A 21,848-nucleotide genomic window follows, 5' to 3' on the forward strand; every position below is an offset into this window, starting at 1 on the left:
TAGAGAATTCTCTTTAAGCTCTCTGGAGTGTAGAATTGCTGACTTCTGGAATGAAAAGAGTACCTCTATTCATAGGGCTCTCTGATGGGCTTTATGGGCTTGGGCCTGGTTAGCCCATGGGTTTGGACTTGGTTGGTCTATGGGTCTGGCCTTTGGGCCCAATTAATTGGTTTTGGATCTGATTTGACATTTAGATCAAATTCAACCTATTTTTGGGCATAGTTGAATTTTAACCCAAATCATAATATCAAATTGGGCTAAATTAATCTTATCGGATTCAACGGTCACAATGAACCACGTAGCGTCATTGGACTTTGTCTTCAACTTCAATTCGAGATACATGTCCACTCCTAATTAGTCCCAAATTTGATGATCTAGAATTTGGTCATTAATTTAGTAAATGACATGGCAATTTGTGATTTGTCTAAAATTTCTCCTTCAACATCTACACTTACATTGTATTTAATATTTCGGACATACAAACCAACTAAGGGCAAGTCAAGTATATCAAAATAACAGCTAACATAGTTACTAAATATGAAATAATATATACAATTGATTCTAATAACATATACAAAACAATTTAAAACTTACAAATATGGAAAATTTTCCAATTAATTTATTAGACATATGTACAAAATAATGAAAAACAATTCAAACATTTGAATAGATTTAAATTTTGATTAGATAAATGAAATTTGATAATACATGGATATTTAAAATATAAATTTGATAACAAAATCTGCATATTTAATTCAACTAAGATTAATATGAAAAGTTGTTAAACAAAATCTAAATTAATAATAAAATCTGCATTAATACCTTAACTATGTAAGTAAAATCAGGGAGGGTGGTTATTTTGAGGAAGGTGGTTATTTTTAATTTTTCAAATGAATAGATGGAAAGTGGAGAACTAACGCATCAACAATTACCCTGTATATAGAACTCGCCATTGTTTATGATTCTACACTTACCATATATTTGTAGTTTCACCGATAACAGAAGCTACGAACTAGACAAGGGTAAAACAGGAATTTGAAAATTCATGGTCATGTACAAGTCATGTGAATTGTCATAAATCTTATTATTTGCCGATTTTGCCATTTTTCAAAATCAAACTCTAAAATATGACATACACCCTAATTCCCCTAAATAATATTAATCAAAACTTAAAATAGCATATCTAATTAACTGATTTTCAAGGCTGGAAACACCAAGCCAAAATTATCATCCATACATAAAGTAATAAGCTAGTATTTTGAACAAATAGACGTAATAACTAAGAATGATCAAAGCTAACAAAGGTTCACCATAAACATAAATTCCTAAGATCATGAATAGACTCTTCATTCTTATGCTAAAACGCTAATCCTTCAATCACCATTAGAACTATCGCTTGCAATTTTATAAGAAAAACATTTTGAAAAATAGAGATGAGTACAAAAATAATCAATAAGCAATTTCTACAACAAGTTCACGATACATTTTCTTCCGAACAAAGCATATTCAATCATAAAAGTTCAAAACATTTGTTTTTTTTCCATGCAATGTTGGACAATAGTCAAACTTCCAATAAAATAGTCTTTTAGTCACAGCTTTTCAATCTTTCAGTTATTCGTTACTTCAATGGCAATGCAAGAAAGATGCATAATTGATGTATCCCGGTAGATAAGGTTATCCATTGGTAACACTAGTCATTCATTTAGTCAATTAGAGATGTCAATTAACAACCGACCAAAACAACAGTCAAATTACTTAAGTGTGTGGATATTTGAGTGCAACGCACATCATAAATCTTCATTTCAAAGAAAGTCAAACCACAAAAATGTGCCTTAGCACAAATAAGCTTTAGTCAAATCATAAACAATTCCAAATTTGGTTACTGCACAATAAGCATACAATTTTCAAAAATAGAACTTGGCACATTCAGATAGCCCCTACCAAATTATTTAATAATATTTGAAACAAACAATGAAGTTTCAAAGAAGGACTCATCAAATCAAACCAATCAAATCTTTCAAAAGTTTTCAAAGTAACCAAAATCAAAATAGAAACACTTCCAACTATCATTAAGAACATTCACGTATTTTCAGCTAGCAAAACTCTTAAAACATACCAAACGATTTCAGTCAATTCTTATTATCATCTATTTTCTCACACAGTATAAGTTTAATTACCAAGAGCCTTATATTATACAGCTTATTTTACTTCAATCGTCATAAGTTTATAAACTTTTTTTCTCCCTCATTTTTTTCCCCCTTTAATTAAGTTTTTGTATTAAACCTGATAAAAATTTTAGAGATGAAATTGAGTGTAAATCGAAGTAGTTTATTTTAGGAAGAGAAAAATAAAGAGTGAACAGAAAAGTTAGATCATTAAATCTCTTGTGCGTGTGTGTTTTTTCTTCTTCAGCAAAAGGGAATCTCAACAACAATAAAATAAGACAGCATGCCCTGGAAGAGTAAGACAATTGAATTATTGGTGAGCCTCAAAATGAGCGGTGTCCTTTTGTTTAACAAACATTGATTTGAAGATGATGAAAAAGAAATGAAATTGAATAGTGGTTGTGAACATCACAGGCGTCGGTTGTGATGAAATGACCATTCATAGGGGACAATTTTGACCCAGTTGGTTTTTGCTTCAATGCAACATTCCTCGGCTTGGCGCCACTGAAGAAATTGATATATTTTTGTTAGAATTGGGCAAGCACAAAGAAGTAGAAGAAAGACATGAGGATTGGTCCAACTCCAAAGGGAGCAAGGTGAAGGTGGATGTCATAGAGTGTGAGCTTCCAACAGAGCATTGAACTCTTCTCTGGCTTTGCGCAAGCGTGGGGTAATGATGCATGGAGATGCAGCTCCTGATTCCTCTGCCAAATTTGGTTTGGTCCAAATAGGAAGATGATGATGATCGAATACAAAAGCAGCCCCGACTGGTGATTGTGTCTGCACACCCACGCTGTTCCTTATTAATTCCATTGGCAGATCAAAATAACGGCTCCCCAACTCCCCGTCCTCATGAACCACCATGCCCGACGAAGCCCACGACCCACATTCAAATTTTTCCAAAGAAACTCTCCTCGATATGGATATGGATATACACTCACCTTCCTCTGCCTCTTCCTTTCTCTCTTCCTTCCCTTTCTCTTTCCCTTTCCCAACCTTAAACCCTAACCCTCCCAACACTGGTAACAACAAGCATAGTGCCCCACATCTGAAACGTTTCGCTTTCCCCTCTGTTTTGTGCTTATGCCCTTTCTCCCATACCATTACTTTATTCTCGATAAGGTTATGTGGCACTGCCTTCCCTCTTCCTTCACCACAGGATTTGCTCCGATTCAGCCCCCGCCCACTATCATGGACTTTCTTTTTTGCTGCCAACCGAGGGGATGAGTAGGCCGAGTTCGGGACACTGTAGCTTCCCAACTTGAGTTGCGTTGACACCTCAATAACCACATCATCGACAAATTCGTAGCTCCTGCTAGTGGTGCCAACAGATAAAGGTACTATTGTATCAGCCATGGCTGGCATACTGCAGTTTCATCAATACTGTCGTCTTCAAATGGAATGAAGGCCTTTAAACTTTAACCAACAACGAGACAACCATATGGACGTGGTGAGCAGTTTGTTTAGTAATGATTTGCATGTTCTGCCCCCAAATTCAATATTATAACTAAGATAACATACAGCATCTCATCAGGGTCTTCGCTTTATCTTTTTCTTTTTTTTGAGTCCCACCGCGGTTGACTTGGATATCATATAACATGCAAGCAGCCTAATTCTTGTTAGCTTTTATGTTCTTTTTCACACACACACACAAAATGCAAGCAGCATGGAAAGATGGAAATTTTCTTTTTAATATTTAACGGTTGACATTTTAAAAAAATGCATCAAAACATTTTGTGGAAAGTACGAGACTCTTGTACCACTCAATCTAACTCTGCCCACCAATCCATGCAATGCAACAAATAAGGTATTAGTCGCACTCTTAATAATTGCCAGAAGAACAAGAGAGAAACTTGAAAGACATGGGTTCGGCATCTAATAATTGCCATCTCATAAATTCATCAATAACTCATTCTGGTCCTTGAAATTGAATGCATAACAAACTCTCGTGATAGGTCAGAAACCACCACCACAGCCGGCAATCATCAGCCACGTCTACTACCACATAGAAGAAGCACTATTGAAGAGAATTGTAGAAAAGGATTAGAACTACTGAGATGCCAATTATCACCGGAAACGCCGTCACTATGTACAGTGCTCCATATCCCTGCATCGATTCAATTTTAATTTCCTCATCAGCAATTGTGACATCATGCAAAATTTTCTTCTCTCAGTTACCATTAACAAAATTCCAATACTGTCCTAACAGCAATGAGGCAACAAATCCATAATATCTGGAGTGAATTATCACAATTAATAAGTTAGACTAAAGAGCAATGTCTTTGATGATGGGCAAAGAAAACAAACCACAGCGGCAGGCACTTCTGGGTCATCACTCAAGTCGGCATCTTCAATCTCAGCTGCAGTGTCCCAATCAATGTTTAGTCTCTTTGCAGCCTCGCGAGGATTCACACCAGTGTCTGTGGCTTTTGCATATAATGACTTACCGCGTTTCTTCTTGGGTGCCTCAGCCTACACGTATGAACACCACAATCAGCAACCTAAGTTTAACACACAAGTGTAATAAACCTATGCAGCATCTGATAGAAACTTACAATTTGACACAATCACAGAAAAGAAGTGGAGAAAGGAAAGCGTGGATAAAAGAGAAATGTCAAGAAAATCAAAGTGGAGTGAAAACCATGCCGACTGACCCTTATCAGATGATAATAGAAACACAGCAGAAATAAAAAGCCCAACGATTTGTTTCAGCCAGAAATTTATTTTTCCATGTTTGGGAAGAGGACAAGAACACACCATTTCCCATAATTACATTATACAATAATTAGTACTTTATTTAAACTATAATTCAATCCATAGGCTAATGAAAGCTTATTGTCACGCTCTGACTATTTGCAAGTAGCTAAGCGTGAGAAAGGGCGAGAGAAGGTAGGCACTCGTGAGTTTGAGAATGAGAGTGTATTGCTTAGGAGAGTTTGTTGCTTGATGCCTGTACAAATGAGCCCTTTGGGCTATTTACAGTAGTGTCCTAACTGACCTAGGGGCCTAAATCGACCTAAGGAGGTCGGTTGTGGCTCATTCCAGAGCCTTCCTATTACATCTTGGCTTATCTAGGCCTTTTTATAGTCACCTAAGTATATTATGGGGCCTTCTAGAATATTCTGGTCACGTCTAGACCTGTCCAGCACCTTCCAGTCCTTTACTGCCACTGTCTCGTCTAGACTTGTCCAGCACATTCTAGAGATTTCCAGAGACATCCAGATCTATCCGGGTCATTCCAGCACTGTCTAGAACTCTCTCGCAAGTTCCAGCCACTCTAAGACTGTCCAGACTCATCTCGGGTCAACTAGGCAACTCGCATGGGCGCTAGTGCCACCCAGCCTTCTCTAGAAGCTTCCAGGCCTGTCTAGAACGTGGGCAAGGCGTCTAGAAGACTCGCGTGCATGGGCACGCGCATGCGTCAACAGGGCCGCGCGGATGGGGTGTGCAAATGGCATCCGAAAGGGCCTATTGGCAGTCGTGCGCGCGGGGACCCGCGCACGCTACGTCTGGGGCACACGCGCCTAATGGGGCACGCACGGGCACTGTGCCTCGATTTCTTGGGGCGCCGCAAGGCTTTGTGGCTCCTTTTGGTACATGCTAAGGAGTCCTTCGAAATTTTGAGGACCATGTTGTGGGGCGTGAAACCCTCCCCCACTTATACTCGCGAACGTCCTCATCAAGCCTTGCTTATACTCTTCAATCTTTTTGGGGAACTGCCATAGTAGGTCTTCGTGTTCCCAACTGGCCTTGTCTTCTGGTAACCCGTGCCATTTTACCAGGTACTCAGTATAGTTGGGTACTCCCCTTCTTTTCACCTTTCTTTCGGCCATGATTTCTTCGATCCTTTTATCATATTCTATTACTACAGCAGTTGGCGCTCGAGTAGACTTGCTCTGATTTGGGTCTTCCATGTCTTCATGGAAGGGCTTTAACATGCTCACATGGAAAACGTTATGAATTTTAAGTTTAGGGGGCAACTCGATATGCAGCCTTTCCTACTCGAGCAATGATGGGGAATGGTCCTTCGTATTTTCCGACCAGTCCTTTGTGTACCTTTCGTAGGGACTTAAACTGATTTGGCATCAGTTTCACCATCACCTTGTCCCCTTCTTGATATTCCTTGGGACGCCTCGACTTATTTGCCCATTTCTTCATATATGAGGCGGCCTTCTCAAGGCAAGATCGAGTGATGTCTTGTTCCTCCTTCCATTCTTTAGCAAATTTGTAAGCCGAAGGATTTGGTCCCTCATAGGGAGCTATCAAGGCACTCGGTGTGTTGGCCCGGCATCGCATTACTATCTCGAACGGGCTCTTTCCAGTGGACTCACTCCTTTGGTGATTATAGGAGAATTGGGCGATATCAAGGAGATCTACCCAATTTCTTTGATGGGCACTAACATAGTGCCTTAAGTATGTCTCTAGTAGTGCATTAATTTTCTCTGTTTGCCCATCACTTTGGGGATGAAAGCTCGTTGAGAAGGTTAGATCTGTCCCCACTAGTTTGAACAATTCTCACCAAAACTTGCCCGTAAAGCGTGGGTCTCGTTCACTGATAATGCTTTTAGGCACTCCCCACAACTTCACAACATTCTTGAAAAATAGCCATGCTACCTCATCGACTTTTACATCGCCAGGACAGGGGATAAAAGTGGCGTATTTGCTTAACCAATCTACTACCACCATTATGCAGCCATATCCTTTTGACTTGGGCAGAGCCACAATGAAATCCATAGTGACACTATCACATGGTTTTTTGGCAATGGCCAGTGACTCCAACAGACCTGCAGGATGTTGTTGCTCTATTCTGTCTCGTTGACAAACAAGACATGCTTTCACATATGCCTCCACATCATCCTGCATTCGTGGCTAATAATATTTATCTCGGACAAGGGCGAGTGTTCTTTCCATGCCTGGGTGTCCAGCCCATAAAGAGTCATGGCACTCTTTGAGAATGTCCCTCTGTAGGTTATCCCATTTAGGCACAAAGATTCTGCTAGCGAGGGTGAGGAGAGTGCCATCTTGTTCCCAAAATCTTCGGGTATTTCCTTCTTTTGCCAATTTGAGCAAATTCTTGGCCAATGGATCTTGTTGTATACATCTTTTGATGCGATCAAGGGAATCACTTGTGGGTATGCTGGTGAGGGCAACTAATTCGGCCTTCCTACTGAGGGTGTCGGCTACTACATTGGCCTTACATGGTTTGTACTTGAGTTTATAGTTAAACTCGGCCAAGAAGTCTTGCCACCGAGCTTGTTTCGACATCAACTTCTTTTGGGTTTGGAAGTAGCTGGTAGCAACGTTGTCGGTCATTACCGTGAATTTGCTACCTAACAAATAATGTCTCCATGTCCGTAGACATTGGACGATGGCTGTCATTTCTTTCTCTTGGATAGTATATCGCCACTCTGTGTTATTCAACTTGCGGCTTTCATACACAATTGGGTGCCCATCTTGCATCGATACTCCCCCAATTGCATAGTCCGACGCGTCAGTGTGTACCTCAAAGGGCCTGGAGCAATCTGAAATTCCCATGACTGGTTCTTGTAAAACAGCTTCCTTAAGCTCCTCGAAGGCTTGTTAGCACTCCCTTGACCAATTCTAGGGTTCATTCTTTTTCAACAAGTTGGTAAGGGGGCCACAATTGCATAATAGCCCTTAATGAATCGTCTATAGTAATTGATAAAGCCTAGAAAGGAATGCAGCTCGGGTATTTTAGTAGGAGGTTTCCAATCCCGTATGGCACGTACTTTAGCTGCATCCATCATTAATTTTCCATCCTTGATCCAATGTCCAAGGAACTCCACCTCCGGCTGGGCAAATGAACATTTCTCCTTAATGTGTTGTTCGTTCTCTCGGAGTACTTGAAAGACTTGCTTCAAGTGTTGCACGTGCTCCTCAAGGGTCTGGCTATAAACCACAATGTCATCCAAGTAAACCAGCACAAACTTATCCAAAAATGGGTGGAACAGTTTGTTCATTAGTGTGCAGAAGGTGGTCGGGGCATTGGTTAGACCAAACGGCATGACTAAAAATTCATAAGCACCATATTGAGTTACGCAGGTGATCTTGGCTTCATCCCCTACTTTGATCCTTACTTGGTAGTACCCTGATCGTAAGTCGATTTTGCTAAAGTATTAGGCTTGGCCAAGTTGATCAAAGAGGTCTGCTATCAAAGGAATTGGGTATTTATTCTTGGCTGTGATTTTGTTAAGTGCTCGATAGTCAATACACAATCTTAAAGACCCATCCTTCCTTTTCTGGAAGAGTACGGGGGTACCGTGGGGGGCTTTTGAGGGTTGAATGTACTCTACATCAAGCAGATCTTTCAGCTGCTTTTTCAATTCCTTGAGTTCTGGGGTGCCATGTGATAAGGGGCCGCCATGACCGGTGGCTTGGCGTCGGGCTCTAGCTCAATCTCGTGGTCTACCCCACGTCGAGGGGGCAACTTTTTTGGTAGTTCGACAGGTATGACATCCTGGTACTCATCAAGGATCTTTTGCACGCATGTTGGGACAAGAGGCTGGCTTGGGCTCCCCTCTTCCTCTTCCTCCTCGTGGAGGGTCCTTGCCGAGGCTAGGATATAACTCTGGCCCTTGGTGATCCCTCGTTTAAACTGTAAGGCTGAGATCATGTTGGTGGATCTCTCTTCACCTTTTAAAGGGACCACCCAAAGTTTGTGCTCGTCCATAATCGCCAAGGATTTTGAGAATGGAACAAGAAAGGCTAGGGCGTTGTTGAAAAATGCTAGGCCAAAGACTACTTTAATGTCATCCATGGGCACAACGGTAAAGTCTAACATACCTGTCCAGTCGCCAAGTTTAACTGCAACATTCTTGGCTATGCCCTGTATGGGCTTAGCGCCCGAATTGACAGCCTTTATGGTGCCTTATTCTTTGGTGAGGCTTAGGCCAAGCCTTTTGGCTTCTCGTTCATCTATAAAATTGTGAGTGGCACCCATGTCCAGCATGACCGATGCGGCCTTCCCATACACTAGGGCATCAGCATAGAGGAGGCCACCCTCTTTACTTTCTTTAGGGTTAAGCTCTTTGTAAGAGCAGCCAACTGTTGGAGTGACCCCATCATGGCTTTGGATTGCCCCACATCCTCATTTCCATTACTGAATTTGGCTACAAGGGCATTCATGGCCTTTCGGTTTGGACAATCCCTTGTCCAATGGGGCCCATCACATATAAAGCAGGGTTTAGGGGGTTTAGAGGACTGACCTTTATTTTGAGGCTTCTCACGCTTGTCATGGGATGGTTTTGAGTTTCTTCCATCTTTCCTATGATAACCCTTCCTCTTATGGAACTTGTCTCCCCCACAGGCTTTTTCCCCTTATTTTGGAAGGAGTAATCGACAAGCATCTCGGAGGCAGCAATTGCATCATCCAGGGTCTGGACATTACACCTATCCAACTCCACCCATGCCCAATCTTTCAAGTCGTCTTTAAAGTGGAAAAGGGCATCCTTCTCGGATAGGTCTTCGATTTCAAGCATGAGGGTTGTGAATTCCTTGACGTCAAGGATGTTACCAGTTTGCCTCAATCTTCTCAACTTGCCTCGTACCTCCATATCTACATATGTGGGACAAAGTGTTTTCGAAGCTCTATTTTGAACTGTTCCCATGTGTTGATACTACACAACCCACGTTCGTGTTCAGTATGCTTCCGTCACCACCATAATTGTGCAGCATCACATAGGAATGTTGGGGCATTGCTTATTCGGGCATTATCATCAAATACTCCTAGAGCTTCAAAATATTGTTCGAGCCCAAACAAGAAGTTTTCCACCATTGTGACATTACGGGTGCCATTGTAGGTGTCCGGTTTGGGCACCTTAAGGACAGATATATCGGACGTAGCGGGTGTGTGGCTAGTGGAAGCCGGGCCACTAGCATTACGAAGGGCCTACACTCAGTTTGAACCTTATTTAATTCAGAGTAAAGTTCTTAGACCTTACCTTCAACCAATTTGCGTCGGTCAGCCACCTCAGTGGTGAGGGCATTGATTTCCCTTCTAAATGATCGGCCAAGCTCTTCAATCATATCACAGGCTGCCACGGTGACTTCGGCATTCTCCTTAACTAACGCATCATAATCATCACTCAGCCTACGAACAGTGAGCTAAACATCCTCCAAGCCATGCTCAAGAGTGGTGAGGCGAGCATCCATATGTTCTCACACTGTCAAGCCTTTAGATTTTGAGCGTTTGGTTGAGGAATGATATTCCTTGCGTCCACAGGTCCCTCGATGACTTGCTCGGCTGGGGATACGTGTCCTTCCTCGGTCGTCACGTGCGCAGTAAGGTTGTTATGGGGTACCTAGGTTCCAAGACCGTTGCTCTGATACCACCTGTCACACTCTGACTGTTTGCAAGTAGCTAAGCGTGTGGCACTTGGGTGTTTCTTAGGCTCAAGACACTCCAAGTAAGCCTTTAAGGAGGTTTGGGGATGTTTAAGGCACAAGGAGAAAGGGACGAGAGAAGGTAGGCACTCGTGAGTTTGAGAATGAGAGTGCATTGCTTAGGAGAGTTTGTGGCTTGATGCCTGTACAAATGAGCCCTTTGGGCTATTTATAGTAGTGTCCTAACCAACCTAAGGAGGTTGGTTGTGGCTCATTCTAAAGCCTTCCTATTACATCTTGGCCTATCTAGGCCTTTCTATAGTCATCTAAGTATATTCCAGGGCCTTCTAGAATATTTTGGTCACGTCCAAACCTATCCAACACCCTATCCAACACCTTCCGATCCTTTACTGCCACTATCTCGTCTAGACTTGTCCAACACGTTCTAGAGGTTTCCATAAACATCCAATTCTATCTAGATGAGTCAGCTAGGCATCTCGCGTGGGCGCTGGTGCCGCCCAACCTTCTCTAGAAGCTTCCAAGCCTATCTAGAACGTGGGCGAGGCATCTGGAAGACTCGCGCGCATGGGCACGCACATGCGTCGACAAGGCCGCATGGATGGGGCGCACGGATGGCATCCGGCAGGGGCCTATGGGCAGTCGTGCGCGTGGGTACCCACGCACGCTGCGTGTGGGGCGCGCACGGGCACTATGCCTCGGTTTCTTAGGGCATCGCAGGGCTTCGTGGCTCCTCTTGGTCCATGCTAAGGAGTCCTTTTTCGAAATTTTAAGGGCTATTTTGTGGGGCGTGACATTATGCAGTCTTTGCTAAGCATACATGCACACTTGTGCATATAAGACAGAAATCCCTTTTAATGATTTTGAGCATATGAAGTTAAATTATCGTCAAGAAGAAATAATTCCAAGCAAAAGCTATTCCTCACATATTTCTTTGAGAAATCTCACCCTTAGTTCTGAATGACTTGGTGATAATTGGAATTATTTGAAGTGTCATGAGAAAAAATTTGCAAGAAACTTTTGCTGACAATCAAAAGATCAAAAGAAAAAATAGTATTAAAACAGCCTCACATGATTACTTTTTTGTTATTGTCTATTATCCATCTACATCTCCTCCTCTATCCAATAGTCACGATCTCTGTTGATCATATTCGGTTATCTCTCTCCATCTAGCTAGATACCCAAATACAGCAGTTATAATTGACACCTTGGACGATTGGTATTGGCCATACAACAACAAAACTACAGGATTTAGAGCCAAAACAATTATAAATAATCAGAAGATTCTTCGGTCTGTATTTTAGTATAAAGACGATTTAGCGCCATCCTATCTAATCACCAAAACAGTCTGCAATTAGTGCTTTGCCTCTCAACAGGATAGCACTATTTTGTTAGCAGTTGAAGTCCAAGTACATCCTCAAAGCTAATAAAAATAGGATGTTACCATATCAGGACAGGCGTGGAATTTCAAAATTTTCACGACCTGAAGGAAAAAATAACAAATAATACCTCCAAATTGGGCCAATTGGTCATCTCTTCAGCAAGCATTTGGAGAGCCACTCGATTTTTTGGGAACTTTCCTTCGTTGACCTAGTAGAATAGCAAATGAAAGTGAATACTAACAGTACAAAAATATGGTAAACTTAATATGGAGAATCTACTTCTACATTTTTATTTCTGTTCTACCGCATCTCCTTCTTCCTATGTCTATATTAGTTATATCACAGAGATATAACTATGTCGAAGTGAGCGTTTGGTTCAACAACTGGAGGGGTAACATGAAGGGCATGAGGGTATACATGTTGCACGCATGGACTTGCACGCAATTAGAGAACAGACTTTTCCTCTCTGGTCAAATAGAATAAGATTAGAATAATATTATCTCATTATTTTTTATAAATGCAATTTGAACTTTGTAAGATAAATAAATGTCAGCAGCTAAAAGGCACATCAATTGTAATACATTTCAATTTCATCTGTACTTCATCAGAAGAAGCTGTCTACGGTCTTTAATTGCATCAAATACTTTTTAACTTTTAAGAACCCACTGCCTCGTGTTTCCAATTTTCCCTAGCTACACTACACATAAATGCTTTATTTGAGATCAAGATTGCAGACGTCACAGGTGAATATATAGCTTGAAATTGTGGACCTTATCATCAAATGTTAAAATTTGAAAACCTAAAATTTCTTACTTCTTCAAGAGTGGCAGCTAAATCATCCCTTGTTGGGGCGTCATCATCGTCAATTCCAAGTAATCTCCGGCGTTCAACATCCCGGGGATCTTCAATCATTACGGTAAGTTTAACCTACTAAATTGACGAATACGAAATGAAGAGAGGAATAAGGTGATTAAGCAAAAACAGTAAAAAGACAAAAGGAAAACATAGAGCATAAAGAAAGTAGTGCAGAATGAGCTATAGAAATCAATAATTTCAACGGCGGGGAAAAGTAAAGAAACAAGCACTGGCGTCCACAAATATAGCCGTGAAGCATGCGTTAATTTCCGAGTGAATGTAGTTCTATGTGAAACTTGAGTCCATGGCCCAAATTCTACAATTAGAGACCAGAGAGAGAAGATACGACAAATATGGGAAGAAAGGTGGTGCAGAAGAAGTTGAACAAAAAGTTAATTCAAGCAGGGAAGAAGTAATTACGAACTCCGTCGGAACGCCGGGACGAAGCTTGAGGAGTTATAATCGAGGGACAATTGCAGCGATATAGTCGGGGATGCGAAAGAGTTAAAATTGTATAAAACAGAAACTGGGTGTCACCTCATTGAAGAGCATGTCTCTGTTTTTCTTGAGAAGCTCCAAGACCTGGAGGAGGCAGCCGAGAAAAGGGTGTTAAGGAATTGAAAGGGAGAATAATGGGATAATTTAAAAGAAAGAGACAGCAGACCCTTTGAATCTGACGAACGTATTCTAGGGCTTGGGCGTCTGGCTGTTCATCTTGGGTAGACGATGATTGACGCAACTGGGTATCTTCCTTGCCAACGCAGGCCAGAGACTGTCGATTGCGGCTATTTGGAACTGGAAGATGGTGGCGAGAGGCATAACTGGGAAGGGGAAGATGGCGAAAGCGAGGAAAAGCTTTGTAATTGTGTTCGATGGACGAAGAAGAAGGGGAGAGGGGGAAGTGGCGGAGTTGAAGAGCCATGACTTGCATTATTATTATCTGCAGATTATAGAGATTGAACAACAGACTGTAGTCACTATATCTGGTAATGGTAACGGGCGTTCACGTTCAGATAGCCACCGAATGCACCCGGTCCCCCATACAAAACTTAGAAACGTCTGCTAGTTTCGTCTATTTCCGTTATCTTATTTTTAGAGTGATTAATAATTATCCACTTTTGTTGGTTATTACGAGGTATTTAAAAAACCATCGAAAAAATCGATCAACAATCCATGTGATTTGGATTGAGTTGGATTGGATTCAAATAAATGAAAATTTGATGAGTTTGTTAGGTTCATGGTTTCATCTAATATAACCCAAGTCAACTCGAACCAAAACTTATTATAACTTTGAAATATATTTTTTATTATTTCTAACACAGTTATTTATACATTTATCGATTTTTAATTTTATTTAATTTCAATATTTTTTAAATAATTTATTCTTCAACAACTATTAAAAATAGTTTTTTTACACTAAAAAAAGAAAATTTTCACTATATAAATTGAAATTGAGTTGTTAATCTTAATTCAATATAGAAAAATAATTCAATTAGATTTTTACGTATTTACGTTTTGCTTCTTTTTAGAATAAAATTTTAAATAAATTACCCGATTAACTCGAATCAATCCAACCCAAATATTTCATGGTTGGATTGGGTTCATGTTCGATCTAAAAAGTCTTTCAACCCAACCAGCCCAACATATACATACTCTAGTTATTAAGACTTGTAAATAAATAAATGAAATCATAGAACTTTAAAGCCTGGGAGAAATTCTAAAAAATCACCACCTCTCTCCATTAAGGCTGGATTCATTTTCAAAAAATATTGAAGCAAGCTATATAAAATAGAGAACTTTAGGGAGATTTTTGTCATTTTCCCTTATCTTTTCTCGATACTTTTCTTTTTCCTTAGTTTATACTTGTAATGAAGCTCCATAGAAATTATTTCCATCAACTAGTATCCAACATGGTCTGATCGAGCATGTTAAAGTGTTCTAACATCATTCTGAACTGTCTTTCAACATAGCATCATTTGCACACAAAACATAGAGAGAATCTTTCCTCTTTCAAGTAAACAAAATATCACATTCAAATTTTTTTAATATTCAATTTTTTTAACATCTCTTCTTCAATAACAGGATGTAAAGAATTATTAACCGTCATAATTACTCTTCCTCCTTGGTGAGCACATACATCATAGAGGAGAAATATTTTCAGTTGCATGATGAGAATACCCGAAATCAATCCATAGAAACATTAACATGCAAATTAATGGGTTGATCAATAGTTTCAATTGATAAACATTACTACCATTTAATTTATCAGGTTGTTACTTTCCTATACAACATTTGTTTCTACTTCTTTGATATCCACATAATAATTTGGTCTAACATGACGTGATTTTCCATAACAATGACACACCACCATCACCCGACAATCACGTTTGATATGTCCTTAATTACTTCAAGTAAAACATTCCTTCAATTTGCCCATTTGAAATACATATGGAAGAATAATTTGATCTTCCCTTGTCTTTTGTATAAAGAACAAGATGAGGTTGCTTGTCATTGCCAAACATTTGTTTCATCAATGCTTCTTGATTTGAGAGCAAATTTTCCAACTCAACATAGAAGGTTAATTTACCCAACCTTGTAACGAAGAAATAAATGGCATAAACTCCTTTCGTAAATCCATGAATAAGATAACGACACAGACGAGCATCGCTAATAGGCTCTCCTTTTTCCAATTCTGAAATTTGAGAATACAAAGTCTTAATTTTTTAAAAAAAAAATCTAAAACTGAAAAATTACCTTGAGTTATTCTAGTAAGTTTGTTATCCAAATACTGCAATCTCGTCATGCTCTTTTAAGTGAATAATCTTTCAAGTGTCTACCACACTTTGTTTGAATTTTCATCACGAATATACTTGATACATGCTTTACCAATTCGCAAAGAAAATAAAGCTTTGTCACGCTTGACCTTCCACTCCTTTCATGCCTCATCATTCTCCAAAGTATCTTATGGAATTGAATCATCACAGGAAACAAAGACCCCACAAATACTATCCTTGAAGAAAAGCTTCCACACATGCTTCATTCTCCAAAGTATCTTCATCGAGTATAGCTCTAATACCATGTAACAAAAAACAAAAAAAAAAATGAAGAAAATGGAAGATGGGAACAAGAAAGAAAAATTATACTAAGGATCAAGTCCTTTAGTTGAGTTCTTTATGATGGAGTTAGCAAGCAATTAGTGGAAGAAATCAGGATCAATAAGCACTCTAATTCATTACTTTTAGCAATCAAAGTAAGCATGTTCAAGAACACAAATGGGCTTTGAGAAAACATACCTTCGAATAATCCTCTTCAACTGTAAATTCAGCTTGAATTTCCACAGCAACTCCTTGTAGACCACTACTTGATCTTCCCCACTATTCTTTAGGCCTTTAGATTTGATCATGGAATCCAACATGAGCTTGAATTGTAGGGAATTTTGAGAGGAAAAAATCTGGTTTTGGTGGTTTTTTTGCTTAAGTGATGAAGAACACTTGTTTCAACTAAAAACCAGGAAAAAAACATCTTGAATGGCCAAAATCTCAGCTGAATAACACTGGCTTTTATCCAATTCATCATGCAATCTTATTGCAAAAAATTTGCCACCATCTACTTCAATTATCAAGTGGAATTGTGAGTATAAGGTTTTCAATTTTTAATTTTAAATTCAATTTTCTTTAACTAGATTTTCAAAAAATATGAAATTAAAATTAAAATTGAATTTAAAATTTGAATTTTTCAAAAATTTAAATTTCTAATTTTAAATAAAATTAATTCAAATAATTAATTTTAAATAAAATTTAATTAATTAATTAAAATAATTTAATATCTAATATTAAATTAATAAAATACAAATTCCACAATCATGAATCTCTATTCATGTAATTAATATTTAAATCGAATTTAAACATTAATCAATTCTCCAATTTCGTTTAATTCGATAATTAAACGTGTAATTATACCATATATAATTACTAATTCCTTTAATTCAAATTTGAACGTTTCAAATTAAACTCATAACTCTATTCTAAGGTTCAATCCGTTTGTGAGCTAGTAGAGGAACCTAATGGACCTACATATCATGGGCTTCAACGATCTGAGATTAATTAGCTAAAACTTTTAAACCAAATTGATCAACATTCGTTAACTACCATGTCACTCCACTAAAGCCCAGTAGTTGCACTCCCCTCACTATAGATATATTTATGTTCACTTGATTAACCGTAATCAATAAGTCGATCATTCACAGGTTGTTCGTAATAACGGTTTGGTCAAATATTATTTTACCCACGAGATTATAGCTTGCTTCTTAAGTTCTACCGATCTTCTAATGAACAATTGTTTGTGATCCAATCTTAAACTTAGTCCATCTCAGGCCAACAAAAGGGTGGGGCCCTTTGTTCAAGACATGGAATCAGTACTTAAGAACCTCTCTACTAACCCTCGAAGCGGGTAGGAATGAATTCTATTTTACACCCTATGTCCTTAGCTATCTACCCAATCTTACCCCTGAAATGGGAGGCTTATTGAGCCGACGTTGTTAAGCCAACCGTCACCTATGCAAATCTAAGGATAATCCTAAATAAATAGGAGTTCATAGTTAGCTCAGGATTAAGGTTGAGTTACCTAGGTCATCGATTTGAAATAGTCAGTCTTAAACAGTAAACAACGTTATAAAGTAAAAGTGACTAATTTCTTGGTCTTGGTCTTACGCAAACTCATTGATAGAACCTCCACTCGCATGTCTCCGCATGAACGATTCTAGATCACATCGTTTTTACTAAATACAAAGTGAGCCGCATCCAATAATGTTACCAGAATAAGGTGCCCAATTTTATTCATATACTATAGACCGTTTTGGCTATTTACTTGAACTTGATCCATCTTTTTATCTCTACATAAAGTCCAAGTATCCATATAATAGTCATGGATCTTAGTTTATTGAATTTAGTCTTTACAAATGCAATTTACATATTCATGAATAGTTTTATTGAATAAACCTCAATAATATCTTTATTGTAAATATAAAATGTTTAATAGTACAAACTACGAGTTTTATGACATACAACCCAACAAACTCCCACTTTGACTAAAACTCCAGTGGATTTACATATATACAAATATACAATGTCGAGTAATAAGAGAATAAATATAATAAACTAGAATATAATAAACTAGGGCGTCAGAAACCCAGTATTTCTCCCACTTACTCTAAGTCTATCTATCTTGTAGTCCTAGTCCCACTAGGTGACCCTCAAACACTTTAGTCGGGATAGCTTTTGTAAACAGATCAGCTAAGTTGTCTTATGAGGCTATCTGTGTGACGATCATGTCTCCTTGGTGTACGACCTCCCTGATGAGATGACACTTGCGCTTAATGTATTTTCCGCGCTTATGCCTTCTTGGTTCTTTGAAATTTGCAACTGCTCCACTGTTGTCACAATAGAGGATGATGTGCAGATGCATATTTGAAACAACTTCTAAATCAGACAATAACTTTCTGAGCCACACTGCTTTTTTGCTGTTTCACCTTCTATGGTAAAGTCAACAATACAACTTTGCTTTATACTCCTCCATACTATAGCTCCTCCATTTAGAGTAAATACTGACCTCGAAGTGGATTTCCTGAAATCTACGTCGGTCTAGAAGTCAGAATCAGTGTATCCTGTAAGGATCAAATCCTTAGCACCATACACGAGCATATAGTCCCTCGTTCTTTGAAAATACTTGAGGATGTTTTTAACGTCAGTTCAATGATCATATCCAGGATTGGACTGATACCTACTGACAATTCCAACTATATAGCATATTGTCGGGGTCGGGGTATGTACACAACATGGCGTACATCAAAATACCAACTGTTGAGGCATATGGAATTTGTTTCATAACATCAACCTCTTGAGGTGTCTTAGGACATTGTTACTTAGATAAATGAATTCCATGCCTGAAAGATAGCATACCTTTCTTGGAATTTTGCATTTTATATCTAGACAACATCTTGTCTATACAAAATGCTTGAGATAATGATAATATTCTGTTCTTGAAATTCCAAACTATTTGGATCCTAAGAACATACTGCGGTTGTCCCAAATCTTTCATTTGGAATTGCGTGGCTAGCCATCTCTTAACGTTAGCTAGAAATTCTACTTCATTTTCAATGAGTAGAATATCATCAACATATAGAACCAGAAAAGCTATAGTTTTGTTGACAATCTTTTTGTAAATAAAGGTTCATCAGCGTTCTATTCAGAGCCATAAGATTTGGTCGCAATGTTAAATCTCATATTCCAAGATTAAGAAGCTTGTTTCAAACCCATAAATGGATCTTTTAAGCTTGCAAACTTTTTGTTTTTGACCTTGTTCTATAGACCCCTTTGGTTACGGCATATAGATACTCTCTTCAAGATAGCTATTGATAACGGGCAGAAATGCACGTTATTACAGCGCAAAGTTATAAAACAGTGTAGGATTGCGATGGTAAAAATATACAATATTGCGTCCAAAAGCATTAAGTTCACAACATTGCAATCGCATGCGTCCATCACATTAAAACAGCTAACTTATGTATTTTGTGCAGAAAATGCGTTGGCGCAAGGCGGAAATGCGATTCGAAGAAATTAACGTCCAAGCACATTAAGAGATTGTGACCGCGAGGCTACGCGATCATTTGCACTCGCGAAAATCTGCTCAAGAAAGTGGCCGCATAGAGTCGGCGCATCTGGGTGAAAGCTTAATAAATCACGATGGGACAGAAAGCTGATGACGGTCGATTCCGAGTTAAGTTGATAAGTCATTAACGACTTACTGTAGCAAGTACACTCAACTTTTCGGTGACAAATATTCTGCGCATCAGACAAAGAATTAATGTCATCCCAACAGTGTAATCATATGAGAGAAAAAGCTCTTCACCCTGAAGCTCTATAAATACCAAAAGTCATCTTCATTGAAGGAGTTCGCGCAGTTTATAGAGTTCACCATATAGATAGAAGTTAGCCTTGTTCTTAGTTTTTTCTTCTACTTAGAAGGCGGAAGCGAGTGAAGGGAGATTACACTGAGAGATCGTCCTGGTGAACTCGGAAGAGTGTCGGGAAGCGTTGAAATCTGAGAGAGGGCCAACTCTTGCTAAAGCAAGAACATCTTTTGGGCAGAATAGAGATAACGCAGTGTAAAAGCCTTGGGAAGCAAGATATTGCTACCAGACTCTCTACCCTTATTTTTCACTGTAATTTTGTACTCTGAACCTATTTATAAAAATGAAAATTGCATCTTTATGTAACACCCCGTATTTTTTTAGTAGTATTAATGTAATTTTAGTAATTTTTTTCCTAATTGAGGACATTTTTAGAATTTTTGGACACTTAAGTGCAATTGTTGGAATTCAAATCATTTAAGTGGAAATTAATTCCAGAGTTTGGTGTTGGAAATCAAGGGCAAGATTTTTTGTTTTAAAAATGGAAAGAAAGAGAATGGAAAAAAAATAAAAATAAAAATAATAAAGGAGAATAGGAAGGAAATAAAATAAAATATATTTTATTTTATTCTTTTTCTTTTTCTTTCCTTTTTCTTTTTCCTCTTTTTCTTTCCCTTTCCCCTCTTCTTCCTCACGCAAACCTAGTAGCCTTTCACTCCCGCCGCCGACCTCGGCCAGAAGTTTCGACCTCCTCGCCGCTGACCGTTCGTGCCACCCAGATCTGATTCTAATCGTCGTCGTGAGCCACCCGAGCGCTGAAGTCAATCACACCTGAATCGAATGCCGAAAGCCTCCGTCCAGCCGAGCGCTCGTCTAGACTGCCGCCGCCTGAGCCCAAGCTGGTCTCCACCGCCGCTTGTCGTGTAAGCTTCTGCCTAGCCGACTTCTTCGCCGCACGTCCGCCGCTCTCAGCCCGACCAAATTCGAGCCGCCGACGTCCTCCTCCACCCAGATTCGAGCCGAGTCTCTTCTCCGTCGCCCACCGTGTCACTGCCAGCTGCTTCCAGCGCTGCCAGCCCTGTTCGTCGCCAGGACCCGCCTACACCACTAGACTTGTGTTTTGAGTAAGCGATTGATTATTTTTTTGGGCAAGATTTTGGTTGATCTAGTTTGATTACCCATTTGGATTTTGGGTTAAAAATTTGTTATCTCTATATTTGGAATCCAGATCCAAGATTGGAGTACTTCGGAGTGCGTAGCGTGCTGTTTAGCGGATTCGAGTTCGTTCGACAAGTATTTTTGGTAAGCGTTGTGACCCTTGTTGTTGATTGTTAGGCACCTTTTGGTTATTGGACTGATGGAGAGTTTGGTTTTAGTTTCTTGAAGGTTCCAAGTCGTCGTCCTTTGGGTTCTAAAATCTGCTAAGAGGAAATTTTGAGTCGAAATCTTGCGAGTGTTGGTTGATCAAGTTTCGTTGGGTAAGTTCATTGGTGATCCCTAAATTTAATTTGTGTTATGTTCTGTATTAGAGGAATTAGTTCAGGGGTTTTTGGTTGGAGATCATTAGCTTGGATTAAAAAATCGAAATTTGATTTCGAGGTAAGTAATCTTACTACTGGAATTGCCCACGGGCAAGGCTTTAGTTGTATGCTAGCATGATAAGTGTATGTTATGGTAAATATTAGCATGTTGATTGACAGTATGGCCTGAATCAAAGTACGTTCTGACACGAATTCTGATTTTTTTACATACACACCTAAGTACTTGATCGTTAGGTATGTGTTTTCATATGTCGATGTCTGATCTGCTGGTGTTGAGGCATACTTGCATGTTGTGGATTTATGATGTAAGTTATACATGGATGATGTATAATATGTTATTAAGAAATATGTGTATGTGATGAAGCCATGGTATCAAGAATTTTTATGTATGTTTGAAACTGTTACAATGTTGAATCTTAGCACGTTAAGATTGGTGTGAATATCCTCATTGATTAGTTAGATGCTCACCAGTTTGATTTCTTCGGGATTCACCAGTTTGTGTTTCCTTCGGGATTACCAGTTTGTGTTTCCTTCGGGATTCACCAATTTTGTGTTTCCTTCAGATTCACCAGTTTTTTTTTCCTTTGGGATTCACCAGTTTTGTGTTTTCCTTCGGGATTCACCAGTTTTGTTGTTT

General features: G+C 39.1%; 2 protein-coding genes across 2 annotated transcripts; both read right to left on the reverse strand.

Annotated features, from left to right (window-relative positions):
• Positions 1–2,368: 2,368 nt before the first annotated feature.
• LOC120069777 lies at positions 2,369–3,698 on the reverse strand. Its single transcript, XM_039021592.1, has one exon. It carries the CDS (start codon positions 3,528–3,530, stop codon positions 2,775–2,777), a length of 756 nt encoding a protein of 251 aa, XP_038877520.1. The 5' UTR covers positions 3,531–3,698; the 3' UTR covers positions 2,369–2,774.
• A 270-nt stretch (positions 3,699–3,968) lies between these two features.
• On the reverse strand, positions 3,969–13,751 carry LOC120069776 (ycf3-interacting protein 1, chloroplastic). Its single transcript, XM_039021591.1, has 6 exons — positions 13,428–13,751; positions 13,301–13,345; positions 12,722–12,835; positions 12,036–12,116; positions 4,473–4,637; positions 3,969–4,272 (listed from the first exon to the last, which is right to left on the reverse strand). The coding sequence occupies exons 1-6, from the start codon at positions 13,692–13,694 to the stop codon at positions 4,183–4,185; spliced, it is 762 nt and encodes a 253-aa protein (XP_038877519.1). The 5' UTR covers positions 13,695–13,751; the 3' UTR covers positions 3,969–4,182.
• Positions 13,752–21,848: the final 8,097 nt, after the last annotated feature.

The sequence above is a fragment of the Benincasa hispida genome, unplaced genomic scaffold (assembly GCF_009727055.1).
Source record: "Benincasa hispida cultivar B227 unplaced genomic scaffold, ASM972705v1 Contig587, whole genome shotgun sequence".
In the NCBI taxonomy this organism is placed as follows: Eukaryota; Viridiplantae; Streptophyta; class Magnoliopsida; order Cucurbitales; family Cucurbitaceae; genus Benincasa; species Benincasa hispida.